This window comes from Molossus molossus, unplaced genomic scaffold, assembly GCF_014108415.1.
Source record: "Molossus molossus isolate mMolMol1 unplaced genomic scaffold, mMolMol1.p scaffold_m16_p_22, whole genome shotgun sequence".
Classification (NCBI taxonomy): Eukaryota; Metazoa; Chordata; class Mammalia; order Chiroptera; family Molossidae; genus Molossus; species Molossus molossus.
This window is the reverse complement of record NW_023425358.1, coordinates 26,818,140-26,841,038: the sequence shown is the minus strand read 5'-3', so window position 1 is coordinate 26,841,038 and position 22,899 is coordinate 26,818,140. Positions and strand designations below refer to the sequence as shown.

Below are 22,899 nucleotides of genomic sequence, written 5' to 3'. Positions count from 1 at the left end.
AAATGCAAAAATATCCTCGGGTGAGGATAAAAAAAAATGTGTGTGTGTGTATAAATAAATGAATGTCTTAAATCCTTCTGTTGTATGTATAATTTTATCGTATTATACACAGTGAAATAAAGCTAGAGGTTAATATTTACCTCTCCTGTGGACAAAGTGTAGTCATATGCAATTCATCTCTGGAAAAGCACTTACTTATCCTTTTGAACCTCCACAGTAAGCTTCGGGATATAAGCTGACCCTCATTCTCCAAAAAGCTACACCCCTGATCCGTTAGGTAATACTATATAGGCTGTGTCTTTTCTTCACCAAGTTAGAATTTAATTTCCTGTCCTTACCATTGCTTGAGATTTGATACAAGAAAGGACACAACCTTTCAGTGGCACTTCCCAAAATAGTGCTAAGAGAAAAATGTTCCAGGTATTGTTAAGTTACCAAGCAAACTCTTCCCTTGAGCAAGTGTCTTAACATTTAAAGAAAATAAACAAGTTTCTTTTTTACTGCCTGATTTCTCAGAGCTCATAATATGCTAATTCAGGCTATGAATTTCCAAGAGAGAGATTTAATATGCAGCCTTTCTCAAGCTTACTTGATTAAAAGTTCCCTTTATTTTCAGAGAACCATCAATGGCAAAGAGTTCTAGCTTTGGAGTAAAAAATACCTATGTTCAAACTCTAGCTCTGCCACTCATTAACTATATAATATTGGATGAGTAATCAGTTTTTCTACTGTAATATGGGGGAAATACTATTACCCACAAATTGGATAAATTATAAACACACAAAGTGTTAACCATATGCCTGATAAACTTATAAACAAAATTGCAATTTGTCCTCCTGAGATCAAAAGTTGATGTTTATTCCAATACCCTCCACCTTCCTTTTCCTTTTTTGGTTTTTTCCTTTCCATTTTCATTCCTGAGATTAGTATTCCTATTTATCGTTTAATTTAACTGTTAGTTAAGGTAGCCATACTCAAAAGCTCTCCTACACATTGATTTACAGCTTTCAACTGAATACTGGGGGACAGAATGAAAAGAAAATAAATTTGTGGGGTCAAGATACACTAAGTGAAAAAAGCAAGATACGGGATCATAGCATGTACAGTATGCTATCATCCTATTAAAAAGGGATTACACAAAAGAATGAAGTTGATGCTTACCATATACAAAAATGGACTCAAAATAGATCAAAGGCATAAAAGAAAGAGTGGCTCAGTGGGTTGAGCATCATCCCGTGAATCTAAACGTTTTCAGGGCTTGACTCCAGTCAGGGCACATGCCTGGGTTTCAGGCTCCATCCCCAACAGTTGGGCATGCAGGAGTCAGACAACCTGTTTCTCTCATCAATGTTTGTCTCTCCCTCTCCTTTCCTCTCTCTCTCAAATCAATAAAAACATTAAAAAAAAAAAAGTAACAACTGCCCTGGACAGTTTTGCTCAGTGGTTAGATTGTCGGCCTGTGGTCGGTCCAGAGAGACCCAGGTTCGGTTCCCACTGAGGGCACGTACCTTGGTTGCAGTTTGTCCCTGGCCCTGGTTGGTCGTGCAGGTGGCAGCCACTCGATGTGTCCCTTTCACGTCGATGTTTCTTCCTCTCTCTCCCTCCCACTCTATGTGAACAAAAAATGGAAAAATGTCCTTGGGTGAGGATGAAAAAAAAGAAGATAACACCTTGTCCAGCTGGTGTGGCTCAGGGGTTGAGCGTTGACCCATACACCAAGAGGTCACTGGTTCAGTTCCTCGTCAGGGCACATGCCCAGGTTGTAGGTCCAATCCCCTGTGGGGGGCATGCAGGAGGCAGCTAATTGATGTTCTTTCTCATTGATGTTTCTCTCTCTCTCTCCCTCTCTCTTCCTCTCTATCAATAGAGAAAAAAATTTTAAATAAAATAAAAAATAAAAAGGTAACATAAAATGTTACTATAAATTTTCCAGGTAAGCAAAATTTTAGGGAATTATAATTTTAAATTACTCCTTATTCAGAATTTCTTATTTTCAACAACAAATCTTTGTATAATTTTTTAAAAAAATCAATAGCCACCCTTGGCTGGTTTGGCTCAGTGGTTGGAACGTCGGCCTGTGGACCAATGAGTGGTAGGTTCAATTCTGGTCAAGGGCACGTACATCAGTTGTGGTTTGTCCCTGGCCCTGGTTCAGGGTCATGTGGGAGGCAACCAGTCAGTGTGTCTCTCTCACATCAATGTTTCTCTCTCTCTCACTCCCTCCCACTGTAACTGAAGATAAACAGAAAAATATCCTCTGGTGAGGATTAAAAAATATATATATAATAAATAATTAAAAATCAACTGCCACAAGTATATATATATATATTTTATTTATTGGGGGGGTCTTTATATGCATGTATTTTTCAAATAACTGAAAAATATGTAACATTTAATGAAGGATCTCTGTGAGTTGGTGGGATTGTGGTTGGTTTTCTTTTCTTTTTATGTTTATCTGCATTTTCCAAAATTGCACCAATAAAATATGGATTATAGTACCATGATCTTTTGGCCAGAGATGTTTCAGAATCCTGATTTTTATTTATTTTTTTATTTTAGAAAGGCAACACAGGCCCTGGCTGGGTAGCTCAGTTGCTCAGAGCATCCTACTGATATGCCATGGCTTCAGGTTTGATCCCCAGTCAGGCAGGGCACATGCAAGAATAACCAATGAATGCATAAATAAGTGCAGCAACAAAAATCAATGTTTCTCTCTCTCTCACACATCAATCAATCAGTCAATGAAAATAGAAAGGCAACCGAGTATCTTTAGGTACTGTTACGATTCCCTAACATTCCCAGCAGGGTCTCAGCCAGTAACCCATAATTGAACATAAATATTTCTGCAGCAAAATGAAGACTCATGCTAAGTGGGATAAATAGATACTATAAATAACTTCACACCAGTTAAGGTCTCCTGTTTTTGCTACCAGAAGAAATCTAAATTACGTTTTACCACCAAAGGGGTGGTATTATTTAGTTCACAAGACCAGAGAAGAGAAACCTTCCAATTCTGCCCCCACTGGTCCAACTAACTTGGAGCTTAGTCAGTGCAGACTGTGCACTCAGTTGAGAACAGGTAAAATAGCCCTTAAATTAAGTTTATAATACCCAAAATTCACAGCATTTCAAATTCAACTAAAAGACATTGTTTCTCTTAGTAAGGTTAAGACTTTCAAGTACATTTCAAAAATGAAGACATTAATAAACAAGTGTCAAAATATAAAATATTATCAAAATCATAATGTATATTAAAAACTCAACATAGCCAGCAAATAAGCCATTGACTCAAAAGATAGTATTCCTCAGTCCATAATTGTGCACTGAGGACGTACAACACAAGGATTTCATGTAGCCTTCAAATTTAAATTCATGGGCTGTGGGTCCACAATATCACAAATGCCAAGAGTTAAAAGATGAATGCAGCCCTGGCCAGTTTTGCTCAGTGGTTAGAGCGTCAGCCTGCAGTCGGGAGAGACCCAGGTTCGGTTCCCACTAAGGGCACGTACCTCGGTTGCAGTTTGTCCCCGGCCCTGGTTGGTCGTGCAGGTGGCAGCCACTCAATGTGTCCCTTTCACATTGATGTTTCTCTCTCTCTCCCTCCCTCCCTCCCTCCCACTCTATCTGAACAAAAAGTGGAAACATGTCCTTGGGTGAGGATAAAAAAGAAAACAAAACAGAAAGATGAATGCTGTAGGATATACCGTGTAAATTAAGTACTGACCCTTATTCTCTTGGTTAGAGAATTCCATTTACAGACCCCCAAAGCAACAGCACATGAATTCCATTTATAGTAACTGCATGTCAAAGCGCAGAAAACCAGACCAATAGCTGATGAATCAACATTTGTTAGAATATTAAGGCATCCAGTAATCAGTGATACTTAATGCAATGGTTGAATCTGGTGAAAGTATTTGTTTCTAAATATGCAGGTGCCTATATCCAGTGTCACTGGAGTGCTAATCAGTTTTTCCTTATCCCTAACCCATCTTTGAGGCAATGACCCAGAACTGATCATAGACACCAAGAGGTCACAATACAATTGCTTTCAGGGGCTAGGCAAATAATGTAAACTAGTGATGTAGAGGTTCATTGCACAGCAACAAAAAGTGACGGGGATTCAGGCAAATTAGAAAATGTAAGCTATGAGTAAAGGTACTCAAGTACTAAGACACTTTTAACTAAATTCAGTCTCTCTTGTAATCAAATGATTGACTGGGACACAGAGTCTATACAATGGCCAATGGAATCTCCTTTCTCTTAAAGTTGTTTTTTTTTTTTAATCCTTACCTGAGGATGTTTTTCCATTTATCTTCAGATAGAGCGGAAAGAGGGAGGGAAAGAGGGAGCAAGGGAAAGAGGGAGAGAGAAACATTGATGTAAGAGAAACACAGTGATTGGTTGCCTCCTGCACGACCTTAGCCAGAGCCAAGGATGAACCACAACCAAGGTACATGCCCTTGGCTGGAATTGAACCTGGGACTGGTTGATCCACAGGCTAACGCTCTAACGGCTGAGCCAAACCAGCCAGCGCTCTTGAAGTTGTCTTGATTACATTTGCTAGCATCTGACGCAGCCAATGCCAGCAGTCTCTTAACAACACTATAAACTCCTGGAAGAGAGAAGATCCTGTTTATTCTGCTTTAGTTACTACAGTGAAGCCCCAGCAGGGCATAAAGTCATTCATTAATTAGAGAGATCAAAGTTACAACCTATTCTGTCAAACCAAGTAAGCTATGTGGTTAAATAGTACAAGTAGCATAAAACTGATAAAGTACAAGCCAAAACAAACTCTGAACATTTTAGAACAATTAGAATAAGGACCAAACAACAATTACAATAGATTTCTTTCATTTGCTAAGAAACATAGAAACTAATATATCCTTAAGAAGGAAGATCAATTTTTTTTATATATATATATTTTTAAATCCTCACCCAAGGACATTTTTGCATTCATCTTTTAGATAGAGCAAGAGGGAGAGAGGGGGGAAGAGAGAGAGAGAGAGAGAGAGAGAGAGAGAGAGAGAGAGAGAGAGAGAAACATCGATGCAAGAGACACACATCGACTGACTGCTACCCACACAACCCCAACTGGGGCCGGGGACAAACTGCAACTGAGGTATGTGCCCTTAGCGGAAACTGAACCCGGGTCTCTCTGGACTGCAGGCCGATGCTCTAACCGCAGGCCAATGCTCTAACCACTGAGCCAAACTGGCCAGGGAAAGATCAATTTTTTTTTCTTTCTCCTGTTAATTAATGTCTACTCACAACCAAAAATCTGAGCTGTAAGGAGCTTGCTTCCTATACCCCTCTAAAGACCCTCTTCTACATTAAAAACAAATTTAAAAAAAGGGTTGTAACAACATAAAATTAAAGAACCAGTAATACAGGCTGATCAACACTTGTCTGTTTTTACTAAAGATATACAGATCATACATACATGTGAGCAGAAGCTCTTAGACCTCCAGGACTGTGTTATTCAAATTGGTGGCTGCCAGTCACATGCAGCTAGAACTGAGCTCTTCAAATGTGCTAAATGAGTAGACTTTGTACTAAAAAAATAATGTAGAATGCTGTGTTAACTTTTTTATTGATTGTATGCAATCAATGATATGATAACTATTTTTTATATACTGGGCTAAATAAACTATTTTATAATTAATTTCATTTTTTTTAATGTGGCTTCTAGAAAACTTTAAATTACATATGTGCCTTACACATTATACTTCTATTAGACAACACTGCCCTGGAAAAGGTCATATCTTCTAGCTAATTTCTCTAGCTGATTACCTTCTTGGCAAAGGAGATATGGAGGACTTCCTCCACTGCCCTCAACCCCCACAGAAACAAACAAAAACTTAAGTCATTAAGCCAGTCACAGTCCCAGGACTCATGATGATGCAGCAGGTTGCCAGAGTAATTTGATCATTCACTTACCCAAAGAGCAGAAACTAGTTTAACAATCATCTGAGGCTAATCTCTTCCTAATAGTTTTAGCATGTAAAAGAAACGACTAGCCTCGAGAAAAATTTGTGAGCCAAAAGATTTTTCCCCCTGCCCTGGCTGGTTTGGCTCAGTGGTTAGAGCATCGGCCTACGGTCCAGAAAGACCTGGATTTGGTTCCCGCTAAGGGCGCATGCCTTGGTTGCAGTTTGTCCCTGGCCCTGGTTGGTTGTGCGGGTGGCAGCCACTCGATGTGTTCCTTTCACCTCTCTCTCTCTCTCTCTCTCTCTCTCTTCCTCTCTCTCCCTCCCACTGTGTCTGAACAAAAAATGGAGGAATGTCCTCAGGTGAGGATAAAAATTAAAAAAGATTTTTTCCCCCTTAATGCTAGATTTTTACAATTTTAAAATTTATCTGAGAGAGAAACATTGATTTGTTGTTCCACTTATTTATGCATTCACTGGTTGATTCTTGTATGTGTCCTGATCCGGGATTGAACCTGCAACCTTGGTGTATTGGGACAATGCACTAACCAACAGAGCTACCTGGCCAGGGGTCAATGCTGATTTTTTTTTTAATAATACTTTACTGCGCCCAGCTGATGTGGCTCAGTGGCTGAGTATCAACCCATGCACCAAGAGGTCACCAGTTCGATTCCCAGTCAGGGCACATGTTCAGGTTGTGGCGAAATCCCCAGTAGGAGGCATGCAGGAGGCGGCGAATTCATGTTTCTCTCTCTCTCCACCTCTAAAATCAATAAAGAAAAAATATTTTTAAAAATAATAATACTTTATTGCTTTTTAGAGAAAGAGGGAGGGTGGAAGGGAGAGGAAGAGAGACAGAGAAAGAGAGAGAAACATCCATAGCAGAGGAAAACATCTATAACATCAGTGTGAGAGGGGAAACATTTATCTCAGCTGCCTCCTACAAGCCCCCACCAGGGATCAAGCCCAAAACCCAGGCATGTGCCCTGACGGGGAATTGAACCAGCAACCTTTGGTGCATGAGACAAATCCCAACCAACCAAGCCACACCAGCCAGGGCAATGCTAGATTTTTAGGAAACTAAAGCTGAGGTTTAACTTTGGTACTACACTGTTAAGAAAAAAATGATGCACCATTTTATTTTATTTATTTTTTCCTCACCTGAGGACATTTTTTGCATTTATCTTCAGATAGAGCAGGAGGGACAAAGGGAGGGAGAGAGAGAGAAACATCTATGTAAGAGACACACTGAGTGGTTGCCACCCACACGACCCCAACCGGGGCTGGGGACAAACTGCAACCAAGGTACGTGCCCTTAGCAGAACCCAGGTCTCTCTGGACTGCGGGTGGACGCTCTAACCGCTGAGCCAAACCAGCCAGGGCATGATACACCATTTTAAACCAATGCTTTGTTTCTCTATAAACCCTTAAATATAAACATTACACAAACAAAAGACACTTCACACACACTAGGACGGCTTTAATAAAAAAGATGCACAATGACAAGTGTTAGTATAAATGTGGAGAAATTAGAACCCTCCTACATTGCTGGTAGGAATATAAAATGGTACAGCTGTTTTGAAAACAGTTTGGCTGTTCATGTTAAGGCACAGAGAAATCCTATGAGCCAATAATTACACTTCAAGAGAAATGAAAACACACATCTGCACAAAACTTGTACATGTATGTTCACAGCAGCATTAGTCATTAACAGTCAAAAAATAAAAACAACCCAAACACCCATCAATGTTTGGTGAATGAAAAATAGTATCCATACAGTGGAATATTATTCAGCAATAAAAAGGTCCTGGCCAGTTTGGCTCAGCAGTTAAGACCATTGACCCATGGACCAAAGGGTTTGAGGTTGAATTCCTGGTCAAGGGCATGTACCTCAGTTGCCATTCAATCCCTGGCCCTGGTCAGGGCCATATGGGAGGCAACCAATTGATGTGTCTCTCATATCGATGTTTCCATCTGTCTCTCTCTCTCCCTCCCTCTCTTTCACTCTATCTAAAAATCAATGGGAAAATATCCTTGGGTGACGATTAACACACACACACACACACACACGCACCCACAAAGAAGGAAAGAGGCAAGTGCAATATACTAGGGAACAAAAAGAATGGTCATCCTAAAACAAAGATGAAAATGAAAAGATACAGATACAGATTTAACAGAATTTACAGACTTGTTTGATGAGAATCAAGAATGTCTCTCAGGTCTCTAACTGTGACATCAAACTAAGTGCACTCAGCTATGGGTCAGGCTAAGACTGCCCTATCACCAAATGTTGACTTGTTATCATCTTGGTAAGTCTAAACTGAAACACAATGCTGGATTTCCAGAGATGTATAGGGCCATTTTTTACCTCAGTTGTATGATGATTATGGATTAGTTTCATATTTGTTAGTAGCTGGCCCTATTTTCCATTTGGCTTTACTACTTGAAGTTTAATGATGCTTGAGTATCTAACCCTTCACCTTTGCTTCTACTGTCCAATCACATTGCTATTCACACTTCTCTCCTACTTCTGCTTATTATTCCCTTTGTTCTAAGTTAGTTAATAACCTTTAGTTCTGGCTTTTAGAACTTTTGCTATCCATGAATACCAGCCTATTAATAAGTCATCCTTAGGCCTGTAGGTTATTTTCACCATCATTCAGCATGCAAAATTCCACAAACAGAAACAAACTCTTTATCCCCCAATCTTCTGATTTATGCCTATTCTGGATGACTGGTTATTTAATTCTGACTTAAAATTAAAGTTCTGCTGCTGTAGCTATGAAATTTTAAACATGAACACACCAGTCTAAGAAAAATTTTTAATTGCCCTTTCTGGTTAATAACTACTAAAAAAGAGATAATAAGTTAAAAGAGAAAACAATCTTTTAGAAATAGGAAAAATACTGCTGGGCTGATGTAACTCAGTGGATTGAGCATTGTCCCATTGACTGAGAGGTCCTGGTTCGGTCACTGGTCAGGGCACATGCCAGGGTTGCAGGCTCGATCCCCTATAGGGGTGTGCAAGAGGCAGTCAATCAATGTTTCTAGCGTGCTCTCTCTAAAAATTCAATAAAAACGTATTAAGAAACAGAAAATATATGAAGGCAAAAAGTTTGTTTTTAAAAAATGTTTTAGCTTTTTAAACAAAAGCTTAAATACAAAGAATATAAATTTCTGAAATAGTAGCAAAAGAGAAAATGTTACATTGCTCAGAAACTAGTTGCCATATAGCTTACAGCTCATGCCTCAATGGAAGTTTCCCACAAATTCATTTGAGCACGGTACTGAAATTCCCCCCCCCCCCAAAAACTGTTTTTGCTAATTGAGAGGGGGAAAAGGGCAGAGCTTCTCCACTTTAAAAAATAATAACATAGCTCTGGCCGGTTTGGCTCAGCAGTAGGAGCATCGGCCTGCGGACCACAGAGTTCCAGGTTTAGTTCCCGCTAAGGGCACATTCCTTGGTTGCAGTTTGTTCCCAGCCCGGTTGGGGTTATGTGGGTGGCAACCACTCAATGTGTCTCTCTCACATCAATGTTTCTCTCTCTCTCTCTTCCCCCCTTTCTCCCTCCTGCTCTAGCTGAAGATAAATGCAAAAATGTCCTCGGGTGAGGATAAAAAATAAATAAATAATAAATATCACGTTTGTTTGTTTGCTTGTTTATTTTTCCTCCCTCCGCTCGCCCCTCTGGCATCCCGGCCTATATCACATATTTAACAAGTACCTGTTTGGGAGATAAAGTATAAGTAAATTGGTAGCAGTCAGACTGTGATCAAGTTGGAGAAGGAGACTGCAGATAAATGAAGACTACTGTAAAGGCCCTGTGGTCCTTTGTAAATGCTACCCTTAGGTGTTCAGTTACAGACTGAGCCACTTTCTTTTTTAAAATATATTTTTTTTTTATTTTTAGAGAGAAAGAGAACATCAATGTGAGAAGAGAACATCGATCAGCTGTCTACTGCATGCTCCCTACCAAGGATCGAGTCTGTGTGCCATGACTGAGAATTAAACCAGCAAATCCCCCCCCCCCCTTTTTTTTGCATTTATCTTGAGACAGAGCGGGAGAAAAAGAGAGAAACATCGATGTGAGTGAGACACGTCAAGTGGTCTCCACCCACACAACCCCAACAGTGGCCTGGGGATAAACTGCAACCGAGGTACGTGCCCTTAGTGGGAACCGAACCCGGGCCTCTCTGGTCAATGGGCCAACACTCCAACGGCTGAGCCAAACTGGCCAGGGCTAAACCAGCAACCTTTTGGTGCTCGAGACAACTCCCAACTAACTGAGCCACACTGGCCAGTGCCAAGCTGACCCACTTTCTTTCTTTAAATGCTGTATAACTATTAGGATGTTAGGCAAATCGGGCCATAACACTTGGCCCAACTTAACACTAACAATTTTACTTCGTATTTTCTTGAAAGAACAAATAGGTGTATTAGGTAAGTATTCTTTCCTCTCTTCTATGTGCCCTGGCATATTTTCAGGGAAATAATCTATTCTAAAATCCAGCATCTGACCAATTTCAGCTCTAAAATATTCATTCTTTAAAAAAAAAAATCTGAGCATCCACTGTATTGGTCCTTGCAACCATGAAATTAATGACTTTGATCCTATCCTTACAGAGTTCAAGGTTGGAAAGACAGCCATATAAATGCATTCAGTACAAAGTCAGAAAATCTTTTAAGTGCAGCCATATGACAGGATCAGATAAAGAACTATTGGCATCAGAAGAATATACCCCTTGGGCCAATCAGAATGCTCTGTTACAAAAGGTCAGAATTTCAGCTGAATCTTGAAAGATGAGTAGGACTTAACATATTTAGAGACTTGGAAGAAAGGCTAACCAGGTATATGAGTCAGCTTAAATAAAACGGGAAACAGTAAGTAATCAAGTTTGGCTGAAGTAACAAGAATTTTAAAGAAAATATAAGGAAGTAGGGTTACAAGGCCAGTTTGTTTTAGAAGTCAGACTTTAGATGTTGGATTTTATACTGTAGGCAATTTTTTAAAAGCCTCGAAGATCCAAATGCAATACAATCTGAACTAGTGACAACATAAAGACCAAAAGAAAAAGACTAAATGCATACATCAAACATTCATTCCCCATCAAGTTCTCTTTACAACTCATGACAAATCCATCATTAAAAAAAAGAGGCAGATATCTCTAAACTCAAACTACAAATTTAAAAAAATCTCCAAGATCAATTTCTCCTTCTGACTTCAAACACACAATTCTCTCCTTGAAAGAAAACAAAGGACCTTTATGACCCCGTTGTCTATATCAACCATCCTCTTTCTTTTTGTCTTTCACACATTACTTCTCAAACAAATGGCCAGTACCCAAAGGATGTCTTTCTTCATTAACTATTCCTAATTTGGCTTTCACCCTCACAACTCTGACTTTATTAGTGCACTCTCAATAATGACTTCCTTTGTAAATTCAATAGCCTGTTTTTCTTTTTCTTTGAACCCTGAAGCTTTTTACACTCCTGTCCCTAAAAATTCTCTGTGCCTTTTCTTTCAACACCATTGCCCTTTCCTAATTATCCTACAGAGCTTCCTTTGACTCTTCTTCCTCCCATTTCTCAATTGTTAGTTTCCCAAGCCTCAACTTCTGGTCTTCCATTCCCTCACCTCTACACACTCCCTCTGGTTAACTGACCTATCTCAAATCTTTACTACCTCTAGCTGTGGGCCCCACGTGGCATTTCTGTAATAATACTAGACTGAATGCTATGAAAAAGTTATGTTTGAAATATTTTTAAGTTATTAAATCTTAATTTTTTAAGGTATCAGTGCTTTCAATAATCAATGGCATAGATAAGAGAATTTGTTCTCTAAAACTAACTTTTACTTGTAACAGTACTGTTTTGCAAGCATTCTTGAGAAATTAATGTAAATTTCTATAAGTTTACAGTTGTCCCTCACCACTGCACGCTTTGACTTTCGGGGCTTCCCTCTATCACGGTTTTTTCGAATACTATACTATATTTGAAAAAACTGCAATAGAGTGAAGCCGCGAAAGTAAAAGCGCAAAGTGGCAGGGACGACTGTATATAAAGAATCCCACTTCGCGGAAATGCATTCATCGCGGTAGAGTCTGGAACTGATTAACTGCAATAAAAGAGGGCTGACTGTATAAAGTCAAAACATATAATCAAAGGTTTAAAAGTTAAGGCTGTCATGCAAGTCCTGAAGATGTAGTCAAATCAAGAAGATCAAACTGTACAACTCTGGGCAAAAAAAATAAGACAAGAAAACTACAATACGAAGTTAAGCAGTGTACTTAGGTCAAAATGTCTGTATAACCAGAGACTTTGCTAAACGTGTCCTAGTTAGTTCAAAAGTGAAGTCCAAGCCCTCAGCCCTCAGAGGAAGGGAAGTGGCTGTGCCTGGCAGGCTTGGTGTGGAGTTAGAAAACAGATAAGAAACTGCTAAGAGTTCCTCCTTAGGCCTCTTAGGGTAGAAAAATTTCCTGCGCATTCCAAAGAAAATCAGGAAAAGACTAGAATTACTTTTTGTATAGTCTTTCCTCATTTGAGTAACTTCTGAGGGAAAATGCCTTCAAAAGATCAAAACAAATGTATCTTATGAAAAAAAAATTAGCCTTTATTCAATTCACAGTATTTCTTCATTTAAAGGAATGCAGCAATGAACAATGAAACGTGACTAAGAAGAGATGACTTTAACACATTTCACAAACACTATAACTCAATGACAATTTGCAAACTTAGTTATATTTCTTTTTATATGACATTATTTGAACATGTTAATAGAATTCTCACTAGAATGAACATGTCAAAGTTTAAATGCTGGTTAATTTGTGAAACAAGAAAAATCACTGTTGTAGTGAGGAACTCTATCTAGAATCTATCTGGATCTAACAATGTAGAAAACAAATAACTTGTTTTATTGCACCTAATTTACAAAACATTTTCTATACATTATCCACTGAATCCTTACAACAAGTGTGGAGTAAGACACGCATAACTATTATACAAAATACAACATTGGGACTAAGACAAGACTAGGTCACGATCAGAAGTGACAATAACCCTCAAAGTAAAGATATCCCAATTCCAAGAAACCAGAACAGAACTAGATCCCCATATCTTAGGATTTCAAATGAAAATTTAATGAGCAGCCCTGGCCAGTTTGGCTCAGCGGTCCAGAGAGACCGGGGTTCGGTTCCTGCTAAGGGCACCTACCTCGGTTGCAGTTTGTCCCGGGCCCTGGTTGGGACATGCAGGAGGCAGCCACTAGATGTGTCCCTTTCACGTCAATGTTTCTCTCTCTTTGTCTCTTCCTCTCCCTCCCACTCTATCTGAACAAAAAAATGGAAGGGTGTCCTCAAGTGAGGATAAAAAAAAAAAATGTAATGAGTAGTGACAAAATTGAAGACTTTTTGAGTGATCACTTATATTCCACAGAATTCATAAATATGTGAAAAACAAAACTAGGGCACATCTGTACTTTAGTACACTTTTTTTTTTTAACCCTTCAATGGTTCTTCACTATCAATACTAGAATTCCAAAATAGAGATTATCAGGTTTTCCTTCCAGCTTAGGGCGAACTCCACAAGCCAAGAAATGGGATTTTCTACTAGGTCTCTATTAAGCCAATGCATACTCATTGGTCTGATACCTTAAAAATATTTTCAAACCTAACTTTTTCACAGCAGCTCAATCTAGTCTTATCACAGCAAATAATGGGTCTGTTTTATTTTAAGCTTTGACCTTATTAAGATCTATTAACAAAATCTGAGAGGAAACAATTCATTCCAAGATCACATGAACTAACTGTAGATTTCTGTTAAAGAACTTTCTCTCCCTCCCTTGAGCATGACCCCCACAACCCCATGCCACACGTTACTTACTTTTGCTCTTTCTCCTAAGCTTCAAGGGCCTTTTTTTTTTATCCTCACCCAAGGATATTTTTCCATTTATCTTCATATAGAATGTGAGGGGGAGGAAGAGGGGAGAAAAACATCGATGTTTGGTTGCCTCCTGCCGGACACGGACCGTGGCTAGGGATGAACCACAACTGAGGTACGTGCCCTTGACCAGAACTGAACCCGCGACTCATTGGTCCACGGGTCAACACTCTACCCACTGAGCAAAATGGGCCAGGGTGGGCCTAAATAATCACCCAAGGGTATATTTATTTATTGGTTTTTCGAGAGAGAGACAGAGACATCCATGTGAGAGAGAAACACTGATTGGTTGCCTACTGTATGCACCCCCATGGAACCTGAAATCTAAGTATGTGCTCTGCCTGGAATTGAACCCACAACTTTTGATATATGCAACAACGTTCCAAACAACTGAGCTACCCACCTGGGGCCCAAGGGACCTTCTTTTGCTTCCATAACTTTCTAAATAAGCTTTCTCTTATTAAAAAAAAAAAAAAAAATTCCAGAAGAGGAGCACTTTGCCTCTAACTTTAAGTGAGGATTAGAAAACATACAACAACTCAAAGTTGCGACAGTTTCTTGATTTATACATACAACAAATAAAACCAATATTTTCCTTTAACTCCTAAAAAGGGACCATTAAACTTCAGAAAATATATAACAGAATTTTAAAAATCAAATTACTCTTACAGCTCTATTGCCAGGAATATATCAATCACAAAGTTTCATATGCCAAATATAGCCAACTAAAACAGCATTTGGTTAGCTACTCTTCTTAGAGTATTCCCTGATTTTTCATGAGATGGTTTGATGAAACAGATAAAAATTATGAAAACTGTTATTAATGTTGAAATAAAATGCAATTATATAGTAAATAACACCTCACAATTCAGTGGCATTTGTTATTTCTAAAATAAATGATTACCTAAAACCTATTCTTTCTGTGTGTGTGTGGTACATGCCCCTAGTGGGGACCGAACGCTGGATTCTCTGGTCCGTAGGCCGACGCTCAACTACTGAGCCAAACTGGCCAGGGCTAAAAACCTATTTTATAAAAATGCAAGGCCCTGGCTGGGTGGCTCAACTGTGGAGCATCGTCCCATATACCAAAAGGTTTGGGGGTTCAATTCCCAGTCAGGGCACATACCCAGGTTGTGGGTTCGATCCCAACTGATCCATGCTTCTCTCTCTCTCTCTCTCCATCCCCCCAATCAATAAATGTATCGTCGAGTGAGGATTAAAAATAATAATAAAAGATTTAATAATAAATAAAAAATGCATTAACATCGGGTATTTTAATTTAGAACTACTTGATAAATTACAGGCTGATATGGTCACAAGCACTCCAGCTATTTTACCTCCAAAGGCTTTATAAGAAACATTTAGGAAAATTATTTCAAAACAAATTCATGCTCTTAGCTTTGGCTAATTTTAGTTTGAATCACACATCACCAAAACATTATCATAGCACTTTAACTATAGGCAAAACATGCTTTAAAAATAATGAGTAAATCTAGCCCTGGCCAGTTTGGCTCAGCTGTTAGAGCGTCGGCCTGCGGTCCGGAGAGACCCGGGTTCGGTTCCCGCTAAGGGCACGTACTTCGGTTGCAGTTTGTCCCCGGCCCTGGTTGGTCGTGCGGGTGGCAGCCACTCGATGTGTCCCTTCACGTCGATGTTTCTCTCTCTCTCTCCCTCTCTCTCCCTCCCACTCTATCTGTACAAAAAATGGAAAAATATCCTCGGGTGAGGATAAAAAAAAATAAAAATAAAAATAATGAGTAAATCTAAAGTCTATACTAGACACACATTTTCCTCTGAAAAACTTTCATCAGATGTGATGGTCACACAATCAGATATTACAAAGAGACACTGGAATGATATACAACAATAATCTGAAAGCAGGGGTGACTTCCATTGGTTCTAGAGATCTACAATATTTTTATTTTCAGGTTTAGCACTATTTGCAAATACCTGACTGGATAGTATCCATTATCACAATAAATCACCTCCAAATAATGCAATCCTTAGATTAGATCTTAAGATATCCCAGGAGGAAGCATTGTTACTCATCTGTTTTTGTATCCCAGGCGCTGGAAAGAGTACTAAGACAGAAATACTCTTTTATCTTTTTCTTGATTATTTGGAGAGGGAGACAGAAACATAGATGAGAGAGAACATCAACTAGCCGCCTCCTGCATGCCCCCCACTGGGGATTGGGCCCACAACGTGGGCATGTGCCCTGACCAGGAATCGAACCTGCGACCTCTTGGTGGATGGGTCATCGCTCAACCACTGAGCCACATCATCCGGACAAGTCAGAAATAATCTTATTCCTGTGTAACTTTTAGTCTATTTACTGTCTGTAACCCCCTCAGACACACAGATCATGCCACAAAGAGCCTTACCAAGGAGTTTGGATTTGATTCTAAGTGTGGCCAAAGGCACACTTCTAAGCAGAAAACTAACATGATCTGCCTTAGGTTGTTAGGAGGCCACTAAAGAGAATGGCCATTGTGTGGAGAATGGAGGGAACCCAGTGAGGAAGTTAAAAGGGAACTCAAGTAAAAAAGGGAATGGAAGAAGACAGATTCGATGCCCGAGTCTTATTGTCAGTCTTGACTTTGAGCCCCTTTACCATTTACACATCCTTGAGTAAGTTACTTAAACTCTTTGAGCCTCAGTTTCCTTACTTAGCAATGCCTGCAAAGCCCTAACCAATAGAAAACACAATAAACTATTACACTACTTTGGCAACAAAATTCATTTGCAGGAGGTTTACATGTACTGACTTCCTTTTTCCTCCTATACCAACATTAAGCCTAACATAAGTAATTTTTAGCAAGGTTCAAATGCAATTATATACAAGTACTACATTGACTCCATCAAGAGACAAGCTCCTGCTTCTCACAGAAGTTATACTAAAACAACTGTTCATAAATATACATTGAGCAAGGTGTTTTTCCCAAATTAATAAAAGTCTAGTTTGCACCTTCAATTTGTGTTTTCACATGACTTCTTTCATTTCCTCAGTATTGAGTTGTAAAAAGAATACAAACAGAATCTTGTGGTTAAATCATGATAAATATTGTGGTGTTACTACCCATTAGTTTAATTTCTTCTGTCATTAGTTTTTATTTAAAACTTTATTAAGGGATGGCATTCCTCATTCTTACAGTACTGAGAACACCAGAAAACTAAGTTACCAAAAGCTCTCTTTTATAAGTATATGTATTATAAATATCTATAACTTCCTTTATGTTTAATTATTCATTGAACAAATAATGAACCACCCTAAAACCTACTATCATATTCAACCACTCACTATGTACTAAGCAGGAGTTATGGGCAAGACAATGTGCTAGGCACTATGAGAGGACAAAGATCAGTGTAATAACATCCTTACCCTCATTGAGATTACAAACCAGTGGAGATTAGTACTCACAGTTGAAAAGAAAGAAGTGATGCAGACAAAACTACAAGTATTAAAAATAAAGAGATCACGCCCTGGCCAGTTTGGCTCAGCGGTTAGAGCGTCGGCCTGCGGTCCGGAGAGACCCGGGTTCGGTTCCCGCTAAGGGCACGTTCGGTTGCAGTTTGTCCCCGGCCCTGGTTGGTCGTGCGGGTGGCAGCCACTCGATGTGTCCCTTCACGTCGATGTTTCTCACTCTCTCTCCCTTCCTCTCTCTCCCTCCCATTCTATCTGTACAAAAAATGGAAAAATATCCTCGGGTAAGGATAAAAAAAAAAAAAAGAGATCACTTTCTGTTGGGGTGATCATAACATCCTTCACTGCTAGGTGGAATTTGAGCTGGACCCTTGGGTAATAGGATTTTGACAGAATTTGCTAGGAAGAAAGCAAGCACAAGAAACCAGAAAACAGCATGAATTTATGTATAGGGGCCTTGAACCTACATGTACTCATTACTGAGCTTCAACAATTACCAACTCATGGCCAATCTTGTTTTATAATTTACGTATCTTATTATATAAAAATCCTAAAGAAAGCTATTTTCTATGCTTCTACATTCTTCACTGACTCCATCTCAGACAAATTACACTGCCACACTACGTACTCTCAATAGGTTACTTTTCCTAAAAGCCACATACAAATGAAGTGTGAGAGTTCACTTTAAACAATCAACTCTTGATTGTATGTACAAACCAAGGGAACAGTAACAAAGATATTGCAGAATAATAGATAATCCAAAACTCAGTTTACATGTAATTTTGAAATACCTTTTCCATCCTTATATTTCAGTAAGAATAAACGAAATGGGAGAATTCATGCAAAACAAAATAAAGCATCACAGGCAAAGTATCTTGGACAAATCACTTGGTCTTCTGAGCCTAAGTTTCCTCATCTATAACACAGAAAAAGATCACCTACCTCAGGCACTTATAATAATTAAGAGTACACAGTAAATCCTTACTTAACATTGTCCATGGGTTCTGCAGCTTTAAAGGAAACCATGTACAATGAAACCTATTAAGCCATAGGCTAATTGATATAAATGAGAGCTAAGTTCCTACAGCATCTTTTGGTTATAACAATGCGACATTGAGCAAAAGGACATTATCTAAGAACCTCGGGTATATTAAATGCCACATGGTAGCTCCCTATGCTATTACCCAGTTGACAGAAAGAACTACAAAGCTGCCTGGTTTCCTAATCCTCTCCCTTCATATACCACCCTATCAAGATGATGTAAGAACTTTCGTCTCAAAACATGCTAACTGTGCCCTGGCTGGTTTGGCTCAGCTGTTAGAATGTCAGCCCATGGACTGGGGAGTCCCAGGTTCTGTTCCCGCTCAGGGCACGTACCTCAGTTGTGGTTCATCCCTGGCCCCGGGGTTATGTGGGTGGCAACCAGTTGATGTGTGTGTGTGTCTCTCTCTCTTCCCTTTCTTTCTCCCTCCTGCTCTATCTGAAAATAAATGCAAAAATGTCCGGGGGAGGGGGGGGCATGCTAACTGTGAAGGAGTAAGAATTATGATTTCAAGGAGCTTTGACTGTGAGGCAAATAAAGGCAGCTGAGACTTAAGAATGTATTTTAGTAAGATAATTTTTTTTTTATCCTCACTTGAGGATATTTCTGCATTTCTCTTCAGATAGAGTGTAAGGGAGAGAGGGAGGAAGAGAGAGAGAGAGAAATATAGATGTGAGACAGACACATCGAGTGGTTGCCACCCACACAACCCCAACCAGGCTGAGGACAAACTGCAACCGAGGCACATGTCCCCAGTGGGAACCGAACCCGGGATTCTCTGGTCCCCAGGCCGACGCTCTAACCAAACCGACCAGGGCTAATAAGATAATTTTTATAAATTGTCAAACTTCACAAAAAATCCCCCCTTAATTACTAGAGCTGTCCAACATCACATAGAGGTAGTGTGTGGCCAACCTTCCTAATAAAACATTCATTTTCCCCATTTCTTGGTCACTATGTTTACTCTTTCAATTATCCATGGCCTATATACATCACAGTAAAAACAGGAGGGCAACCATCACCGCTCTCAGCTGTGTGGAGCTCAGGACGAGTTAGTTACAAGACAGGAGCACCTTTACCTTCATTTCTTACTCTGTCCATAAAAAACTCGAATTGTAGATGCACTCTCCTTGGAGCATGCCTGTAACCCCTCCTTTTCTCAGGCATGTATTTTTGCTCTTTTTCTCCTAAACAATAAGGGTCCCCATGAGACTTGCAACCAGGGGAGCATTGGGTAGCAACATCTCATCCCAGGCTAACCCCCTGAACCAGTCTCCAAGGCCTTCTCTTCTCTCACTTCTCAGTGAGCTAACAGCAGCCCCATCTTGGTCCTCTTCTGTCACTGTGACTTTTACTTCTCAGTGAGTCCACGCAGTCCCACGTGGCTCACTTCTTTCCTATGTTTCTGGAGAGCCACACTGCACTGCCTAGGCTCTCTCCCATTGCTTTTACTCTACTTAACTCTTTCTTTCACTGTCCCCAGCTTTAATAAACAAATGTACTTTCAAAATAATATACCTCAAATTGTAATCTTGTGTTCCATATCACCTGCTACTGAGAGGCAGTTCACTGTTGCTCAAAACTATCAAATTAGTTTACAAAAAAAATTTTTTTATCCTCACCCGAGGACACCTTTACATTTTTTGTTCAGATAGAGTGGGAGGGAGGGAGAGGGAGAGAGAGAGAGAGAAACATCGACGTGAAAGGGACACATCAAGTGGCTGCCACCCGCATGACCAACCAGGGCCGGGGACAAACTGCAACCAAGATACACGCCCTTAGCGGGAACCGAACCGGGGTCTCTCTAGACCGCAGGCTGACACTCCACCCGCTGAGCCAAACCGGCCAGGGCTAGTTTACAAATTTTTTAAAAATAATGTGCAGTCACAACTGTTCATCAATATTTTAATTCTTCTTTTAGCACTACTTTCTTTCCATCTCTCAGTTTATCTTCTTGAAATTGTACATATATCACTTAAATTCCCTTTTTAATTATCACCTTCAATCCCCAATCCACTTTCCCTACATGAAGATGGCAGTTCTTGATTTATTAACCCCCCCACCACAAATCATCCACTCAATTAAAACCTACCTCAAACCATTCTTTATTTTCAAACACAACCTATTTCTTTGCTATTTCCCTCAGATAATTATAATATAGTAAAATACAGTACTTTACAGTTTGTGTGCCTTGTATTAATTTAATCCTTACAGCCCATGAAAAAGGTAATTCCCCTATTTTATCCATAATGAAAAATAAATGGAGCACTTACTATCTTGTCTAATTATAAAGCAAATTAGTGGTGAACCGGACCTCCAAACCAAGTCTTCCAACTCCAAACGCTAGGCTCTTCTCACTCTATTATGCTCTTCTCTAAGAAGGGAAAGCCTATAGTTCAGTCCCAAACCACATCTGCCTCCCAGAGTAAACCTCCTTCAAACAATCTCTCTAGACTGCAATCAGATCTCCCATCCCCACACCTACAATCACCCATTTTCTTGCTTCCTCACCCTCCAACGATTACTTTCCCCCCAATATCCAATTTCCACTTTTCACGAATACGATCATCATTCCTTTAACCTCTCCTGCAAATATTCCACCTTTGCCTGTTAAAGGGAAGCTTCCCATCTCCCTTTCCCCAAACCTTGGCACTCCCTTCTCAGGATACATATGCTCTCCTTTCATAAACTACATGGTACGCGTCTCAGTCCTTAACAAGCTATTTAATAACTTTAAAAGTCCCATAAAAATAGACAGAACTTGAAGATCCTCCATCACCATACCTGACCTAGGGAGCCACGCCACTTAGAATTTTAAAGACCAACTCTTACGACGCCTCTGCCCATGCCCCACTGGCGCCGACTTCCTTTCCAGAAGTTGGTTATCCAAAGTGGCTCCCCTTCTGACCTCTTCACCAGAGACTCCCCTCCACGGTTCCCAAGACGCTCTCCTTCCGCGGTTCTCCTTCCCTTGCCCCCGGGCCTCTGCCCACCTTACCCTCCCTTCGCTCCCCACCCCAGCGCTAAGCAGCAGCCCCAGGTGAGGCGGCTCCTAGCTCACAACTTCCAGTTCGGCCTCTTATCACCTGTTCTCGCTCAGCCCGGTGGCCCACCTTTGCCCCGGCCTGCCTCTCCCCACCCTTTCCATTCCTCCTGCCCAGGAGTCATCCCCTCAAGTCAGTTCCGGGTGCCTGTGGGACTCAACTTCCCACCCGTGGGCTTCCCACCCTTGGGGTCATGCTCCCCTTCTCCATCACCTGCTCCGCCCAAAACCAGATGACATCCGCCGCGGCCCCCGCCGCCGCCTCCATCCCCCTTCTCGGACGCCGCGGCCCCGGCCGCTCCGCTCCGCCTTCCCGGAGCACCACCCGCCCCCTAGGGTGGGAACGAGGGGGGCGTGCACCCCAACACGCGGCCCCCCCAACACGCACCTGTTCCTCCTCCTCCCCCACCCCCGGGCCGGCCGCGCCGGCGCCCCGACCCCCACCCGCGCCGCGCCCCGGCCTTCCGAGACCCCGCACTCACCACGAGTAGGTCTGCTCCGCCATGGCGCTGACCCGCAAGGGCTCCGCGGCAGGCTCTGGGGCCCGGAGGCAGGGAACGAACGGGCGGCGGGCTCGCTCGGGCCGCGAGCGGAAGGCGCGGCCCGGCGCTCGCTCCCTCGCTCGCACGGCGGGCGGCCCGGGAAAGCGGCTGGCAGGGAGAGGCCGGGCTCCGAGGCGGCCCCGCTCCCTGGGCCCCGGGGCGGGGCGGGCTCCGCTCTCGGCCTCCCTCACCGGCGGCGGCGGCGGCGACTCCGCTGCGGCTCTAAACCCAACATGGCGGCGGCGGCGGCGGCGGCGCTGAGAACAAGGGGGCCCCGGGGCGGGCGGGCGGCAAGTGGGCCCCGCGCTCACTGCGCGCTGGGCCGCGGGAGCGCCGTGCTCGGGCGGCGGCGGCGGCGGCCGAGGGACATGGCAGGCGGGCGGAGGTGACGGCGGCAGCGGCAGCTGAGGGGGGCGCTAGGCTGAGAGGCGAGGCCGCTCGGCTCACACCCGCGGAGGGGAGGAGAAGAGGGGGCGGGGGCGAGCCTTGGCCCCGCGCGTGTCACGTGCCCAAAACACGCTCACGTGACGCGCGCGCGCCCCGCCCCTCGCGCCGGGCCCATGCGCGCAGACGTCGGTTCTTCGGTTCGAGGCGACTGTTGTTCCCCCCGCTCTTGGAGGTTGGGCCGCCCCCCGCCGCCTGGTGCCTCCCCCTCTCCACGCGAAGCCGTCGCCTCGGCGCCCCCTCCCCTTTCCCTTTCCGAGGGGCTGCCGCAGCCAGCCAATCTGGAGCGCCGATGCGCGTCGGTTGGCTGCCACTCAGCTGTCAGCCGTCAATCAACAGCCTGCTGGCCACGGGACCCCACCTGTCAGTCAACCTGTCAGTCCGCAGGCAAAACGCAGCACCCCTTCGTTCGTTTGTTCCTTGGTTCCATTCATGCCTTTAGCAAATACTCTAAGCGACCAACCTTTACTGCGCCCAGGCTCTGGGCCAAGTCCTCTGGGGGCCAAGTCGAATACCCCATACTTGAGTTCATTTAATCAAT

General features: G+C 42.0%; 1 protein-coding gene across 1 annotated transcript in view; it reads right to left on the bottom strand.

The window, feature by feature from the left end:
• The window catches only part of SPPL3 (signal peptide peptidase like 3), a 100,281-nt gene extending 77,915 nt beyond the window's left edge, over positions 1 to 22,366 (bottom strand). The window contains exon 1 of the mRNA XM_036276452.1: positions 21,855 to 22,366. Within this exon, the coding sequence (XP_036132345.1) occupies positions 21,855 to 21,877 (23 nt within the window). The 5' untranslated portion in view covers positions 21,878 to 22,366. The remainder of the gene's footprint in view (positions 1 to 21,854) is intronic.
• Between the last annotated feature and the right edge of the window lie 533 nt (positions 22,367 to 22,899).